Here is a 16481-nt window from a genome sequence, read left to right on the forward strand (position 1 = left end):
GGTTGGCAATTGATGGTTTAGCTGTTTTTTAAAAAAATCTTTATTGTTGAGAGTATTACAGATGTTCCCCCCTTTCCCCTCCATTGCTCTCCTTCACCGAAATCCCACCCTGCCCCAGACCACCCTGTTGTCTGTGTCCATGGGTAATGCATTTATGCATATAAGTTCTCTGGTTAATCTCTTCCTGCCCTGCCCTCCCCCTTTCCCTCTGAGATTCGTCAGTTTGTTTCAAGTTTCCATGCCTCTGGTTCTATTTTATTCACCAGTTTATTTTGTTAATTAGATTCTTGTTTGCTTATTTTTACTTTTACATTCAATTACTGATAGATATGTATTTATTGCCCATATTTTTATCTTTTTCTTCTTCTTAAAGAAGACTCACATTTCATGTAATACTGGGTTGGTGGTGACGAACTCCATTAGCTTCTTCTTTTCTGTGAAGCTCTTTATCTGACCTTCAATTCTAAATGATAGCTTTGCTGGGTAGAGTAATCTCAGATATAAATCCTTGCTTTTCATTACTTTGAATATTTCTTGCCAATCCCTTCTGGCTGGCAAAGGTTCTGTTGAGAAACTAGCTGACAAGTGTATGGGTGCTCCCTTGTAGGTAACTAACTGCTTTTCTCTTGCTACTTTTAAGGTTCTCTTTTTGTTTAAAACATTTTGCATTTTAATTATGATGTGTCTTGGTGTGGGCCTCTTTGGGTTCCTCTAATTTGGGACTCTGTGCTTTCTGGACTTGTATATCTGTTTCTTTGACCAGGTAGGGGAAGTTTTCTGTCATTATTCTTCAATATCTTGCTGTCTATTCTCCTTCTGGCACCCCCATGATGCGAATGTTGGTACACTTGAAATTGTCCCAGAGGCTCCTTACACTATCTTCATATTTTTGGAATCTTTTTTTCTTTTTGCTCTTCTGATTGGGTGTTTTTTACTTCTTTATATTCCAAATCACTGATTTGTTTCTTGGCATCCTCTATTTTACTGTTGATTCCCTGTAAAGCTATTTTTTGTTTGTTTGTTTGTTTGTTTGTTTATGCTGCTTCTGAGCCCCAAAATAGCAGATGGAGCTGGAATGAGATAGGCAATTAAGAATATGCTGGCAATAGAGAAGGCTAGGCAAGGCTGCACCTGAGGGCTTTCCCTTAGAAATGATCCCTTAAAGCAGGGTTGGGGAACGTATGGCCTGTGGGCTGGATAAGACTGGCAAAATCATTTGGTCTCACCCTGTCAAAGGCACTATGGATGAGTTAATTTAATGTTTGACCACATTTACAAGGCTAACTTTTCAAATATATTTTTTATTGATTTCAGAGACAAGGGGAGAGGGAAAGAGAAAAACATTAATGATGAGAGAGAATCATTGATTGGCTGCACTCCCCCTACTAGGGATTGAGCTACAACCCGGGCATGTGCACTCACTGGGAATCAAACCATGACCTGCTGGTTCATACGTCAACATTCAACCATTGAACCATGCTGGCGAGAGAGCAGGCTAATTTTTAAAAATATATTTTTATTGATTTCAGAGAGGAAGGGAGAGGGAGAGATAGAACCATCAATGATGAGAGAGAATCATTGATCGGCTACCTCCTGCATGGCTCCACACTGGAGCCTGCAACCGGGCATGTGCCCTGACTGGGAATCAAACCATGACCTCCTGATTCATAGGTCAATGCTCAACCACTGAACCATGCTGGTCCAGCAGCAGGTTTATTTTTCAGTTGATCATAAAATTTATCTTCATTTCAGTTAGTGTATCCTTCATTTCTGACTGATCCTTTTTCATGTCTTTTATGTTCTCACTAAGTTCCTTGAAGATCTCCTTAAGTTCCTTGAGCATCCTTTTAACCATTGTTTGGAACTCTGTAGTTTGCTTACTTCCATTTCATTTGGTTCTTTTTCTGGAGACTTCTTGTTCTTTCATTTGTGACATGTTCCTTTGTCTCCACAATTTGGCTGCTTCCTTGTGTTTGTTTCTGTGTATTCAGTAGAGCTGCTATTTCTCCTGGAATTGGTAGAATGGCCTCGTGTACTAGTTGTTCTGTAGGGCCCAGTGGCTCAGCTGGGCACTGTAAGTGTGCCTCTATGTGGGCTGTGTGCACTGTCCCGTTGTACTTGAGCCTTCATTGCTGATCTTGTCATTATGAGGGACTGACCCCCAGGCAAACGAGCTATGTGAACCAGCTGTGACTATAGAGGAAGAGATGCTATGCAGAAGACACCCCTAGGGAGCGGAACTTTTTGGTGCTCACTAGTCAGCCCCTTGAGTGCGTTGCTCATGGATGTGGTAGGGCTGTAATCTGGCGTGGTAGGGTTGTAATCTGGTGTAGTCTGAAGCTGAGCACCAGGTGTACTGACTCTGGAGCCTCATGGAAGGTTCAAAATCAGCTACTGCCTGTGCCCTGCCTGAAGCCACCTGGCACAAGCTAGAGTGATCTGCTACTTGTGTTGCGCTTGAATGTGCCCAGGAGAGGCCAAGCTGTGCAGCCGGTTGCTAGTGTCAGGCCTAGGGCCACTTAACAACAAGTATGGGGTACGCTGAGGCCAGCTCCTGCTTATTTGAGAGATTTTAGGAAAGTCTGTAGCCTGAACTAGGACAGGCCATTCATATGGAAAAGCCACTGCAAACAACTTCAGTGCGGCTGCAAATTGGGTTTGGCAGGGTCGCAGGGAATCACTAGTATGAGCAGTCTGGGCCAGGTTGATGGAGACTCAGATATGGTGACTGCCTGCTGGCACTGTGACTGGGAGGTCTCAGCAAAGGAACAATTACCTCTGCCAGCACTTCTGTCTGGGAGAAAGCTGCCCCCAGTTCTTGCCCTGATGCCAGACAATTTAGTTCCTCCTTGCATATCCCTGGATCCTTTCAGGCTGCTGCCCCAACACTGGAGCTCAGAGAGAGTGAGTCTGAATAAGTCTGTGCAGCAGCCCTTTAATAGGAAATGCCTGGGACTCCAGCCACCTTCAGTGTCACTCAGCCACAATCTCTGCGGGATTTTACAGCCTGAAGTTATGGGTACTTCTCTTCCCAGCACTGGAACCCTGGGCTGAGGCTTCTGATGTGGCTTGGGACTCCTTGCTCCTCATGGGTACCTCCACAGCCAACATCCCTCCCAATTAAACAAACACTACAAGTTGGTGTCGAAGCAGCCCGTTATGTGCCTCTGCCACTCTTACTAGTCTCAATGTGGCTTCTTCTTTAATTCTCTAGTTGTAGGACTTCCATTCCATCAGATTTAAAACAGTTCTTAATGATGGCTGTTGTGTAGTTTAGTTGTAATTTTGAGGTGGTTGTGGGAGGAAGTGAGTACTGTGTTTACCTACACCACTATGTTGATCCTCCTCCCTAGTTGGTTTTTAACTTTGTTTTATTTTAATACTAGAGACCCAGTGCACGAAATTCGTGCATGGGTGGGGAGGGAGGTTGTCCCTCAGCCCAGCCTGCACCCTCTCCAATCAGGGACCCTGAGAGGGATGTTCGACTGCCCGTTTAGGCCCGATCCTAAACGGGCAGTCTGACATCCCTCTGACAATCCAGGACTACTGGCTCCAAACTGTTCGCCTGCCTGCCATCCTGATTGCCCCTAACCACTTCTGCTTGCCAGCCTGATCAACCCCTAACCCAGCCGTGGGCAAACTACGGCCCGCGGGCCGGATCCAGCTGTTCTATCCGGTTCTCTTGCTCTCCCCTCCGCTCCTTTACTTTGAATTTATATTAGTTCACACAAACACTCCATCCATGCTTTTGTTCCAGCCCTCCGGTCCAGTTTAAGAACCCAATGTGGCCCTCAAGTCAAAAAGATTGCCCACCCCTGCCCTAACCACTCCCCTGCCAGCCTGATTGATGCCTAACTGCTCCCATGCCAGCCTGATTGCCCCTAACTGCCCTCCCCTGCAGGCCTGGTCCCCCAAAACTGCTCTCCCCTGCAGGCCTGGGTCCCCCCCCAACTGCCCTTCCCTGCAGGCCCGGTCGCCCCCAACTTCCCTCCTCTGCTGGCCCGGTTACCCCTAACTGCCCTCCCCTGCAGTCTTGATTGCCCCCAACTGCCCTCCCTTGCAGGCCTGGTCCCTCCCAACTGCCCTCCCCTGCTGGCCATCTTGTGGCGGCCATCTGTGTCCACATGGGGGCAGCCATCTTGTGTGTTGGAGTGATGGTCAATTTGCATATTACTCTTTTATTAGCTAGGATAGAGGCCTGGTCCACAGGTGGAGGCCGGCTGGTTTGCCCTGAAGGGTGTCCCAGATCAGGGTGGGGGTTCCCTTGGGGCATGGGGTGGCCTAGGCGAGGGGCCTGTGATGGTTTGCAGGCCGGCCACACCTTCCAGCGACCCAAGCGGAGGCCCTGGTATCTGGGATTTATTCATCTTCTATAATTGAAACTTTGTAGCCTTGAGTGGAGGCCAGGACTGGCCAGGACGGGCGGGGAATCTTGGCTTCCTCCATTGCCGGGGGCAACCCAAGCCTCCTGCTTGCTCTAGCTCTGTGGCCAGCTGCCATCTTGGTTAGGTTAATTTGCATACTAGCTCCTGATTGGCTGGTGGGTGTAGCTTGGCGTAGTGGAGTGATGGTTAATTTGCATGTTTCTCTTTTATTAGTGTAGATTTTATTGTGGTAAAATTTTATAATAAAAAATTATCATTTTAACAATTTTAAGTGTACAATTCATTAGTATTAAGTTCATTCTCAATGTTATGCAACCATCCCTATTCTCCATTTTAGAAATTTTTCATTATCCTAAACAGAAACTTGGTATCCATTAAACAAGAAATCCCCATTTCCCTCTACCTCTCAGCCGTTGTTAACCTCTATACTTTCTGTTTCCATGAACTTGCCTATTCTAGGTACCTTATGTAAGTAGAATTATACAGTATCTGTCCTTTTTGTGCCTGGTTTATTTCACTTAGCATAATATCGTTAACGTTTATCCATGTTGTAGCATGTGTCAGAATTTCATTCCTTTTTATGGCTGAATACACTCCTATGTAGCTTTACACCACATTTTGTTTATCTATTCATCTGCTGATGAACATGAGTTGTTTCCATGTTTTTGGCTACTCTGAATAATGCTGCTGTTAACATTGGTATACAGGTACCTGAGTCCACTACTTTGAATGCTTTAGGTATATGCCTAGAAGTGAAATGGCTGGATCATATGATAATTCTATGTTTAATTTTTTAAGAAACCATCACACTGGTTTTACAGCAGCTGTACCAATTTACATTCCCATCAGCAATGCATGAGGGTTTCAAATTCTCCACATCTTCAGCACACTTACTTTTTTTTAAACAGCTGAATCCTAATTGGTATGAAGTAGTGTCTCATTGTGATTTTGATTTGCATTTCCCTAATGGCTAATGATGTTGAGCATCATTTCATGTGCTTATTGGTCATTTGTATATTTTCTTTGGAGTAATGTGTGTTCATGTCTTTTGGTCATTTCTGAGTTGGGTTTTTTTTGTTGTTGTTGTTGAGCTATAATTCTTTATATAATTTAGACATTAATCCCTTAACAGACACACAATTTAGAAATATTTTCTCCCATTCTGCTAGTTGTCTATGTTTTAACATCACAAAACAATTGAACTTAAAACAAATCTTTAGGTTGCAATTCTTTTAAAAATGAACTAAAACATTAGAAAACACATTCATTAACACCAAATATCAAATGAGAATTAAGATATGTAACTTTGTGACAAAGAGTACCTGTTTTTTTCAGGCATTTAAATTATGTAGTAAAGTTGATTAAAATTTTGTAAACATTTTCATAAAATAATACATAATTTATACAGACAGAAGCATCCAAATAGTACACATTTTCATGGGTTTAATCTTTCTCACCTCCTAGAAGAATATTCTTCTATTTAAAGTCTTTTATCTCCTTATTTTATCCTAAATATTTAATAATGAAAGTGACCCTAATTTTCCATCAGTTAAAAAGCACTCCCATCCCATCAGGCAAAAACACAAATAATATCAATAATGTCAAGAAAAATCTTCTAATGAAGCCTAATATATTTTTTAAAAGTTAACTTACACAGTGCCTTCCAAATGTGTTCCAAATACTTGACGGGCATGTGAGAATATCAAGGTCTTAGAACTTACAACTTCAGTACCTTTTATGAGAACACTGACACCAAAACAAGAATCAATATAAATAGAATGTTAAAGTATCAGGGGCTCTAAAATAAATTCAGAATGAATTGATTATACATTTTGTCACTTATATTATTCTCTAAAAGGTGATAATTATTTTATTCAGAAGCAAGATTAAATTCAAGTTATATATTTCTGCTTTTAGAATATAATTTCAAACTTATGAGACTTTAGAGATTATGTACAAATCCTCAAACCTAAAGGACAGTACCTAAAAGTGACCATATCCCAACTAATAAACAAGGCAAAGAATCTGATAGGGAAAGCCCAGAGTTTAGGGTCACCCAGGATCATCCAACTGGTTGAAACAGCTAAACCTAGTGCCAAGTTCATCTCAGTTCTGGGTCAGTGTTTTCTCCATTACCTCACACTTCTTGGCTAGGCAGCTATTTCAAGTCCTTTCTGGAAACTGGCAGAGTGGAAAGTAACACAAACAAATTCCAAAGCTCTGGCAAAAGTTCTCTCCAATTATTAGAAACCTACATATAAAGCTATTCTTAGATATTGCTTCAATTTCACCTCCAAGATAAGGTTTAGTTCCTGTATTTTTTTTTTTAAGTTTAAATAGCAACCATTTTATTAAGCTCTTCCAAACAGCCAAGTATGGTGCTAAGCATATGACATACATTATCTGAATCATGAATTAACCTATGAAATATGTATTTATATTACAGTAGACCCCTTATCCACAGTTTTACTTTCTATGGTTTCAGATACCCACCATCACTGTGGTCTAAAAATATTAAGTTGAAAATTCCAGAAATAATGGGTGCCAATCTAAGTAGCATGATGAAATCTCATGCCATCTAGGCCCGGATATGAATCATCCCCCTTGTCTAGCATATCCACACTGCATACACTACCCACCCATTAGTCACTTAGTAACTGTCTCAGTTATCAGATTCATTATCATGGTATCACCATGCCTGTGTTCAAGTAACCTTTATTTTACTAAATAATGACCCCAAAGCCATTTACTACCTTTTATTACAGTACTAGAGGCCCGGTGCAGGAAATTTGTGCACGGGGGGGAGGGGGAGTCCCTCAGCCCAGACTGCACCCTCTCCAGCCTGGGACCACTCAGGGATGTCCGACTGCCCGTTTAGGCCCAATCCTACAAGTCACCCACCTGCTTGCCTGCCTGCCTTCCTGATTGCCCCTAACCGCTTCTGCCTGCCAGCCTAATCACCCCCTAAACACTCCCCTGCCAGCCTGATTGATGCCTAACTGCTCCCCTGCCAGCCTGTTTGCCCCTAACTGCCCTCCCCTGCAGGCCTGGTCACCCCTAACTGCCCTCCCCTGCAGGCCTGGTCACTCCTAACTGCCCTCCCCTGCAGGCCTAGTCCCCCCCAACTGCTCTCCCCTGCAGGCCTGGGTCCCCCCCCAACTGCCCTTCCCTGCAGGCCTGGTTGCCCCCAACTTCCCTCCTCTGCCGGCCTGGTTGCCCCTAAAGATGCCCTCCCCTGCAGGCTTGATCGCCCCCAACTGCCCTCCCTTGCAGGCCTGGTCCCTCCCAACTCCCCTCTCCTGCTGGCCTGATTGCCCACAACTGCCTTCCCTTGCAGGCCTGGTCCCTCCCAACTGCCCTCCCCTGCTGGCCATCTTGTGGTGGCCATCTTGTGTCCACATGGGGGCAGCCATCTTTGACCACGTGGGTCCAGCCATCTTGTGTGTTGGAGTGGTGGTCAATTTGCATATTACTCTTTTATTAGATAGGATATTGTCATAGTTGTTCTCGTTTACTATTAGTTATTATTGTTTATCTCTTATTGTGCCTAATTTATAAATTAAAACTTACCATGGGTAGCTATAGGAAAAAACAGTACAGCTGACCCTTGAACAACATGGGTTTGAATTGCACAGGTCCACTTATACATAGATTTTTTTTCAATAAATACCATAAGTATATTCTCTTCCTTATGATTTTCTTTTTTAAAATTTTTTTTAAATTGATTTCAGAGAGGAAGGGGGCAGGCAGAGACAAAAACATCAATGATGAGAGAGAATCATTTGCCTTCTGCATGCCTCACACTGGGGATCAAGCCCACAACCCAGGCATATGCCCTGACTGGGAATTGAACCATGACCTCCTGGTTCTTAGGTTGATACTCAACCACTGAGCCATGTCGCTGGGCCCTTATGATTTTCTTAATGACATTTTGTTTTCTTTATTTTAAGAATACATTATATAATACATATATTAAAATATGTGTTAATCTAGTATTTATGTTATTCTTAAGGCTTCTGGTCAACAGTGGGCTATTAGTTAAGTGTCTGGAAAGTCAAAAGTTATGCTCGGGCCCTGGCCAGTGGCTTAGTTGGTTAGTGTTGTTCCTATATGCCAGGGTTGTGGGTTTAATCCCCAGTCAGGGCACATACAAGAATCAACCAATGAATGCATAAATAAGTGTAACAATGAATCAACATTTCTTTCTCTCTCTCTCTCTTTCTCTCCTTTTCTCAATCAATAAAAAATATATAATAAATAAAAAAGTTATGCTCAGATTTTCAACTGTGCAGGACAGAGGGTGGGCAGTTTCAGTGCCCCTAAACCCCATGTTGTTTAAGGGTCAACTGAATAGTATATAGGGCTCAGTACTACGTGTGTTTTTTTAGACACCCAGCAGGAGAACATATCCCCTGTGGATAAAGGGGGATTACAGTACTTTTATTTTACAAATGAGGAAATAGCAGATTAAATAATTTGCTCAAGATGATATTCTTAGGTAGAATCAAGATTTAAATGCTTTAAAAATTAATTAACTTTTAAAATACAAAGCCAATACTCCATGGCCAATACCAACCAATACCTCCCCAAACCTAGTATGCAAATTGTCCCCTCGACCAGAGTTCTTGCGGGAGTTCGACCAGGGCCAGCCAGGGGAAGGGAGGGAGGCCCTAGCACTGGCAGTCAGCTGTGGGAAGGGAGAAAGGCCCTGGCCAGCGGTGGGGGTGGGCAGCCAGGGCAAAGGAGGGAGTACCCAGCCTGCAGCCACTAGGGACCCTACCAGTGCTCAAATTTCATGCACTGGGCCTCTAGTAAAAGAATATGAAGGTCAGTGGTGGGAAAACAGGACTTCTAAGAGGAAGATTTCATACATGGAAGGGAGAAAGGTCTGATAAGATTTGGCAGAGAAGATGGGATTTTCTTTCTCTTTATTTATTATGGAAACTAAAGGCCTGGTACATGAAATTCGTGGGGGGGGGGGGTGCAGGGAGGTGTCCCTCAGCCCAGCCTGCACCCTCTCCAATCTGGGACATCCCTCTCACAATCCGAGACTGCTAGCTCCCAACTACTTGCTTGCCTTACTGCCTGATTGCCCCTAACCGCTTCTGCCTGCCAGCCTGATCAACCCCTAACCACTCGCCTGCCAGCCTGATCGACGCCTAACTGCTACCCTGCCGGCCCGATTGCCCCCAACTGCCCTCCCCTGCTGATCTGATCGCCCCCAACTGCCTTCCCCTGCCGACCTGGTGACCCCTAACTGCCCTCCCCTGCAGGTCTGGTCCCCCCCCAACTGCCCTCCCTCCCCTGAAGGCCCAGTCGTCTACCACTGCCCTCCCCGGCCGGCCTGGTTGCCCCCAACTGCCCTCCCCTGCTGGCCTGATCACCCACAACTGCCCTCCCCTGCCGGCCATCTTGTGACCACATGGGGGTGGCCATCTTGTGCAAGGGCATGATGGTCAATTTGCATATTACCTCTTTATTATATAAGCTTTTTTCAGAAGTATATAAAATAGAAGAGTAAGGCAAATCCCTATATACGTGGATCTTAGGTTCTCAAACTTAATTCATTCCAGAAGGATGTTGGGGAAGTGATTTGTTTGAAAACCAAATCATATAGAAACTCTGTCAGAAAATAGAGGATGAAAAAATGCTCCCTAACTTTTTTCATGAGGACACTATAATCCGGACACCAAAGACAAAGACAGTACAGCAAAGCATGTCAAACTCAAAGGCTAACACATGCCAAATAAATAAGGTTTAAGTTTATGTGGGCTGCGAAAAACCAAAAGCTTCAATTTTCATAGAAATGTAGGTTTATTTCGATAGAGGCATGCTGAATACAAAAGGCTGAAATTAATGAGTAATTGATAACATAAAATAATAAAAAAGAATATTTTTTAAAATAAAAATGAGCCCTAACTAGTTTGGCTCAGTGGCTAGAGCAGCCGTGGGCAAACTACGGCCCGCGGGCCGGATCCGGCTGTTCTATCCGGTTCTCTTGCTCTCCCCTCCGCTCCTTTACTTTGAATTTATATTAGTTCACACAAACACTCCATCCATGCTTTTGTTCCGGCCCTCCGGTCCAGTTTAAGAACCCATTGTGGCCCTCGAGTCAAAAAGTTTGCCCACCCCTGGGCTAGAGTGTTGGCCTGTGGACTCAAGGGTCCCAGGTTCAATTCCAGTCAAGGGCATGCACCTTAGTTGCAGGCACATATCCAGTACGGAGTGTGCAGGAGGCAACCGATCGATGTTTCTCTCTCACCGATGTTTCTAACTCTCTATCCCTCTCCCTTCCTCTCTATAAAAAAAAAATCAATAAAATATATTTTAAAATAAATAAATAATAAAATTAATATTTTTTCTTGAAAATAAACTTACCAGATACTGAATAACAGCACAAATTAATAAGCGTAATGCAAATAAACCTATTTTTCTTATTCTCTGAAAGTGAAATATTTCCTGTTGCACACACCAAACAAGTCAGTCCAAGACTAATGACGTGGCAATCCGCTGCTAAAATATTCGCTGCTAGTATTAATGGAGAGAAATGGTGCGCCTGCACATAAGGCATGTAAGGGAAATGAACGCAACACGATTATAGTAACCAGTCATTAGCGAGCATTGTAGTTCGTTATTTAATAATTGTATATAACAGGATATTGTAAAAATAAGTTACAAAATTTTTATTAAAATGTTTCTCACATACTGTTATATTGGCTGGGCCGCAAAAATATTCATTGTGGGCTGCATGCGGCCTGTGGGCCGCGAGTTTGACATGCTTGCAGTATAGGAAAGATAATTAGACTAACATCCTTCAAACTCATATTACCTAGAACTCCTTAACAACACAAAAAGCATTTGATAAAATTCAATACCATTTATGAAAAAATAGAAGACAACAACCTAAGCCTGGCTAATGACATCTATGAAAAAGCTATAGTCAGCATTTCATGTAATGGTGAAACACTGAAAATACTTGACCCCATGATTGGGAACAAGTCACAGAGATCTGCTCTCACTATTATTCAACATTGCATGCAAGGTCCTAGACAGTGCAATTAAAAAAAAAAATTAAAAAGCATAAAGATGGAAAGAAGTAAAATCATTTTTAGTCATAGATGATATAATTATATAGAAAATCCCAATATATCACCAAAAACCTACCAGTGAATTTAGATATGTAATATATACAGTATAAGTACATAAATATATATACAACATTAAAAAACCAACTGTATTTCTAAGTACAGAATCAAATAAATGGAAAATAAAAACTTTCAAATAATTCCATATATAATGTTGTCAGAAAACATGAAGTGCTTAGGAGTGAATTTAACAAAAGATGTACAAAAACTTTATACTAAAAACTATAAAACACTGAGAGAAATGAAAGAAAACATTATAAAATGGAAAGTGCATCTTTCTAAATTCATGGCTTGGAAGTTTCAATATCATTAAGGTGTAAATTCTCTGAATCGATCGAAATCATAACCCCAGCAAGGATTTTTTAGAATTAGAAATTGACTAGCCATTAAAAATCCTATCTAATAAAAGAGTAATATGCAAATTAACCATCACTCTGCCACACCCACAAGCCACACCCACCAGCCAATCAGGAGCAAATATGCAAATAAACCCAACCAAGATGGCTACGGCCACAGAGAGCAGGAGCAAGGCTTGGGTTTCCCTGGCAATGGAGGAAGCCAAGCTTTCCGCCTGCCCTTGCCGGCCTAGGCCTCCACTCAAGGCTACAAAGTTTCAATGATAGAAGATACATAAATCCAAACAGAAATGGTGGCAGCCACGGAGCTGGAAAGAGCAGGAGGCTAGGGCTGCCCGCGGCGATAGAGAAAGCCAAGCTTTCCACACACCCTGGCTGGCCCAGGCCTCCGCTTAAGGCTACAAAGTTTCAATTATAGAAGATACATAAATCCCAACAGAAATGGCTGCCGCCACGGAGCAAGCAGAAGGCTTGCAAAGTTTCCAGGCTACAAAGTTTCAATTGTAGAAGATAAATGAACCCCAGATACCAGGGCCTCTGCTTGGGTCGCCAGGGGGTGTGGCCGGCCTGCAAACCACCACAGGCCCCTCACCCAGGCTGCCCCACGCCCCAAGGGAACCCCCACCCTGATCTGGGACACCCTTCAGGGCAAACCAGCTGGCTCCGACCCGTGCACCAGGCCTCAATCCTATAGGTATTGCATGTTTTAAAAATTCTTGTAGCACACAGTTTGAAAATCGCTGAGCTAGAATAATCTAGTATTGGCATAAGGATAGACAAAGAGATCAATAGAATGAAATAGAGCTCAGAAATGGTCCTACACTTACAAAGCCATTTAGTTTTCTACAAAGGTACCAAAGGAATTCAACAGGAAATTGAATAACTTCAAAAAACAATTGTATATTCATATGGAATGAGAAGAGAAGAGCCTCAAACCCTACAGCATATCACAAACAAAATTTAATCACAGACTAGAAAATAAAGTTAAATCTATAAAAGCTTTTTGAAGAAAACATAATTATCTTCACAATCAGTGGATCGATAAAGATTTCTTTAGCCAGACACAGAAAACAATTGTCATAAAAGGAAAAAATTCATAAATTAATCAAAATTAAAAATTTCTGTTCACCTTAGGCTGAAGAACCACAATTAGTACATTAAAATAAGCTTTCATATTCCTTTTTGTGCTTAAACTAAATTTACAGTTTTCAATATAAACATAAATATGTCTGTTCCTGAAATCAATGGAGTTTTGTTTGTCTTTAAAACTTTTGGTTGAAATATAATAAACATAGAGAAAAGCACTCACCCACAAGAGCACAGCTCAGTGAGTTTTCACATATTAAGCCCATTTAACCAGACTCAGAGTAAGATCAAGAAATAGAACATTACTAGCATTCTGAAAACTACCTTGTCCCCCATCCATGCCACTCCATCCACTCCAAAAGTAATCACTATCATGACTCCTTATGTCACTACCATAGTTCAATGGATTTTAATCCTTTAAACTGACTATAATAGTAGGTGTTGAAGAACTGACAGTTAATGTACAGATTTGCCTCAAGATTCAAAATTATGAAAAATGTACCAATTAAGTAAAATACAATTTCCAACCCGGCATACCTTTGGCTAAGAATGCCCTCCATCTCACCCTATTCTTCCCTCATGTTGGTAATTCTTACATGTCCTCCAAAACCTGGAACCTTCCGTGACTTCTGTAGTTTAGAGGTATACCCTTCTCCCATTCTGTGTACATTTCTATCATAGTCTTGGAACACTGTATTATAAGACTAGAGGACCGGTGCATGAAGGGGTGTCCCTCAGCCCGGCCTGCACCCTCTCTAATCCAGGACCCCTCGGGGGATGTCCGACTGCCTGTGGGATTGGGCCTAAACCGGCAGTCAGACATCCCTCTAGCAATCCATCCAGGACCACTGGCTCCTAACTACTCACCTGCCTGTCTACCTAATGCTCCCAACTGCCTTCCCCTGCCGGCCTGGTTGCTCCCACCTACCCTCCCCTGCAGGCCTGGTCATCCCCGACTGCCCTCCCCTGCTGGCCAGTTTGCCCCAACTGCCCTCCCCTGCCGGCCTGATCTCGCCCCCAACTGCCTCTGCCTGCCTGATCACCCCTAACTGCCCTGCCCTGCCAGCCTGTTTGCCCCCAACTGCCCTCTCCTGCTGGACTGGCCCCTACTGCCCTCCCCTGCCGGCCTGATCTCACCCCCAACTGCCCTCTCCTGCCAGTCTGATCTCGCCCTTAACTGCCTCTGCCTCAGCTCCCACCATCATGGCTCTGTCCGGAAGGAAGTCGGACATCTGGAAGATGTCCAGTCGACCCAGTCTAATTAGCATATTACCCTTTTATTAGTATAGATTTATTAGGCTTTCCTCATCAGCATGTAAATACTTATGGCCAGAAACTCTTGTTCCGTTTCTTTACTTCTACTTACTCTAGTTCCTATCAACATGATACACAATAAATGACTGTTAGTTAAAATTCTTATGGTATAGAATTTGTTAAATGAGTAAAATTATTTAAATTAAAGCCAGAAAAAAAACACATTTGGACCCACAGTTTTACAATATTAAAAACTGAAGTAAAATCTCATGGGAGTAATGCTCAATTTAATTGTATGAATAGTTAGTAATGGATTAACATAAAGAATATTTTCCTTTGAAATCAAAATGAGATTCTAGTACAGCCGTGGGCAAACTACGGCCCGCGGGCTGGATCCGGCCCGTTCGGCTATTCTATCCGGCCCGCGGAGCCGAAAGAGCGGAGGGTTCTCTTGCTCTCCCCTCCGCTCCTTTACTTTGAATTTATATTAGTTCACACAAACACTGCACCCATGCTTTTGTTCCGGCCCTCCAGTCCAGTTTAAGAACCCATTGTGGCCCTCGAGTCAAAAAGTTTGCCCACCCCTGAATCTAGTACCATATGGAAAGCTATGCTCCCAAAAGAAAAAGGCATATATGTTTATATAAATAGACAGATACTATGAAAATCAAATAACATGATCTCATTTTCAGGTCACATAAGTAACAACATCATTAAAATAGAAATATTAATTTTATATGAACTAACATATGACTTTTATTATACTAGATCAGTGGTCGGCAAACCCATTAGTCAACAGAGCGGCAAGCCGCAGTTTTGCCAACCACTGTACTAGATGAAATAAAAACTAAACCCTTAATTATTTAGTGATTTTTATTGGAAAAAATATATTTATATAGATAACAGAGATTGATTTAATACCAATAAAATAAATACCAATAAAATAAATTATATAGAAATGTTAGATTTACATGACACCTCTACATAATGAATATATTCTTCTACATATAGTTGATATGAAAATATTTACTAACTTCCAATTAATGTTTATATATGACAATCACAATTCAGAGACCTACATAATTGACTTTCTAAGTCAGTTGGTAATAATGATGATAAAAAAAGCTCCACTTACTGCTATTTCTCTACATGCCGACATAGAGATTCCGGTTCCTTCTATTTGTTTTAAAGCATAGTCTTTATCATCTTTCCTGCAAAAACAAAGTTATTTTAATATGCAGATAAATATAAATTTATATGCATTTTAATAAAATAAAAATAAAAATTACATAGTTATACATTTAATACCTCTCACATATATTTGGAGTGTCATACAAGAGAAATGTTTTTAGACAATCTAGTCCAATCCCATTATTTGAACAGGGAATTTAGATTCAAAGGAACATAAAGATTTGTCCGCAGAAGACAATGGAGTTTCTGACTTCCAATAATAGGTTTTTTTCTGCTCTTATTTATGTATACACTTCCTTTCTATGTACAATACACACACATAAAAGAAAACTTGCTTTCTAAAACCCATACCTATTCACATATTAGTAGGTTAAAAAAACAAATGCATCACTAAAGTACAAAATGGTTATAATTTAAAGCATGGTGGTATCCTCACATCCTCAAATTACCTTCAAAGAGATTCACTCAATATGTGTTTATTAAGCACTTGCTATATATTCAGAACCGTAGGTACCAGGGTTACAATGGGATTTCCTCTTTTAAGCTTTCTGTATCTACTAGACTAGATAGGTAAATAACTAATCTACCACAATAAAAAATAATAAATACTATGACAGGTCAAGTACAAACCACAGAGAGTATGTGTGTCAGTTAAGGGAGAAAAACATTTGAGGAAAAAAGCAGATATAATAAACAACTGGAGATGAGGCTGGGGATATAATTAGGAAGCAGAACATAAAAGTCTTTTTACTCTACGAACAACAGAAAGCACTCCATTGAAGATTTTTAGCCAGAGAATATTAATTATATTTTATTTAGGAAAAATATCTTTAACTGTCTTTTGAATGCTTAGAGGGAGTCAATAAGAACAGGAGGCAGAGAGACCAGTTAAAAGAAATAGTATTAAAATTTCTCAGGTGAGAGAAGATGGTGGCTACTATAGTATGGTGGTTACTATAGAGAGTAAACAAGCAGAACCAATGAGAAGTAAAACCAATAGCATTTGGTCATTGAATATAAGAAATAATATGGAGGAATCAGATAATTCCTGCCTCTGGCAACAG

At 41.7% G+C, this 16481-nt stretch overlaps 1 protein-coding gene across 4 annotated transcripts in view; it reads right to left on the reverse strand.

Annotated features, from left to right (window-relative positions):
* Positions 1–16481, reverse strand: part of CDK8 (cyclin dependent kinase 8) — a gene marked incomplete at its 3' end in the record, with an annotated part of 181582 nt that overhangs the window by 88634 nt on the left and 76467 nt on the right. For all 4 annotated transcript variants that reach the window (XM_080659948.1, XM_080659949.1, XM_080659947.1 and 1 more), the window contains exon 2: positions 15362–15437. In XM_080659948.1, coding sequence (XP_080516074.1) covers positions 15362–15437 — 76 coding nt within the window. The remainder of the gene's footprint in view (positions 1–15361; positions 15438–16481) is intronic.

The sequence above is a fragment of the Plecotus auritus genome (genome assembly GCF_963455305.1).
Source record: "Plecotus auritus genome assembly, chromosome: 3".
Classification (NCBI taxonomy): Eukaryota; Metazoa; Chordata; class Mammalia; order Chiroptera; family Vespertilionidae; genus Plecotus; species Plecotus auritus.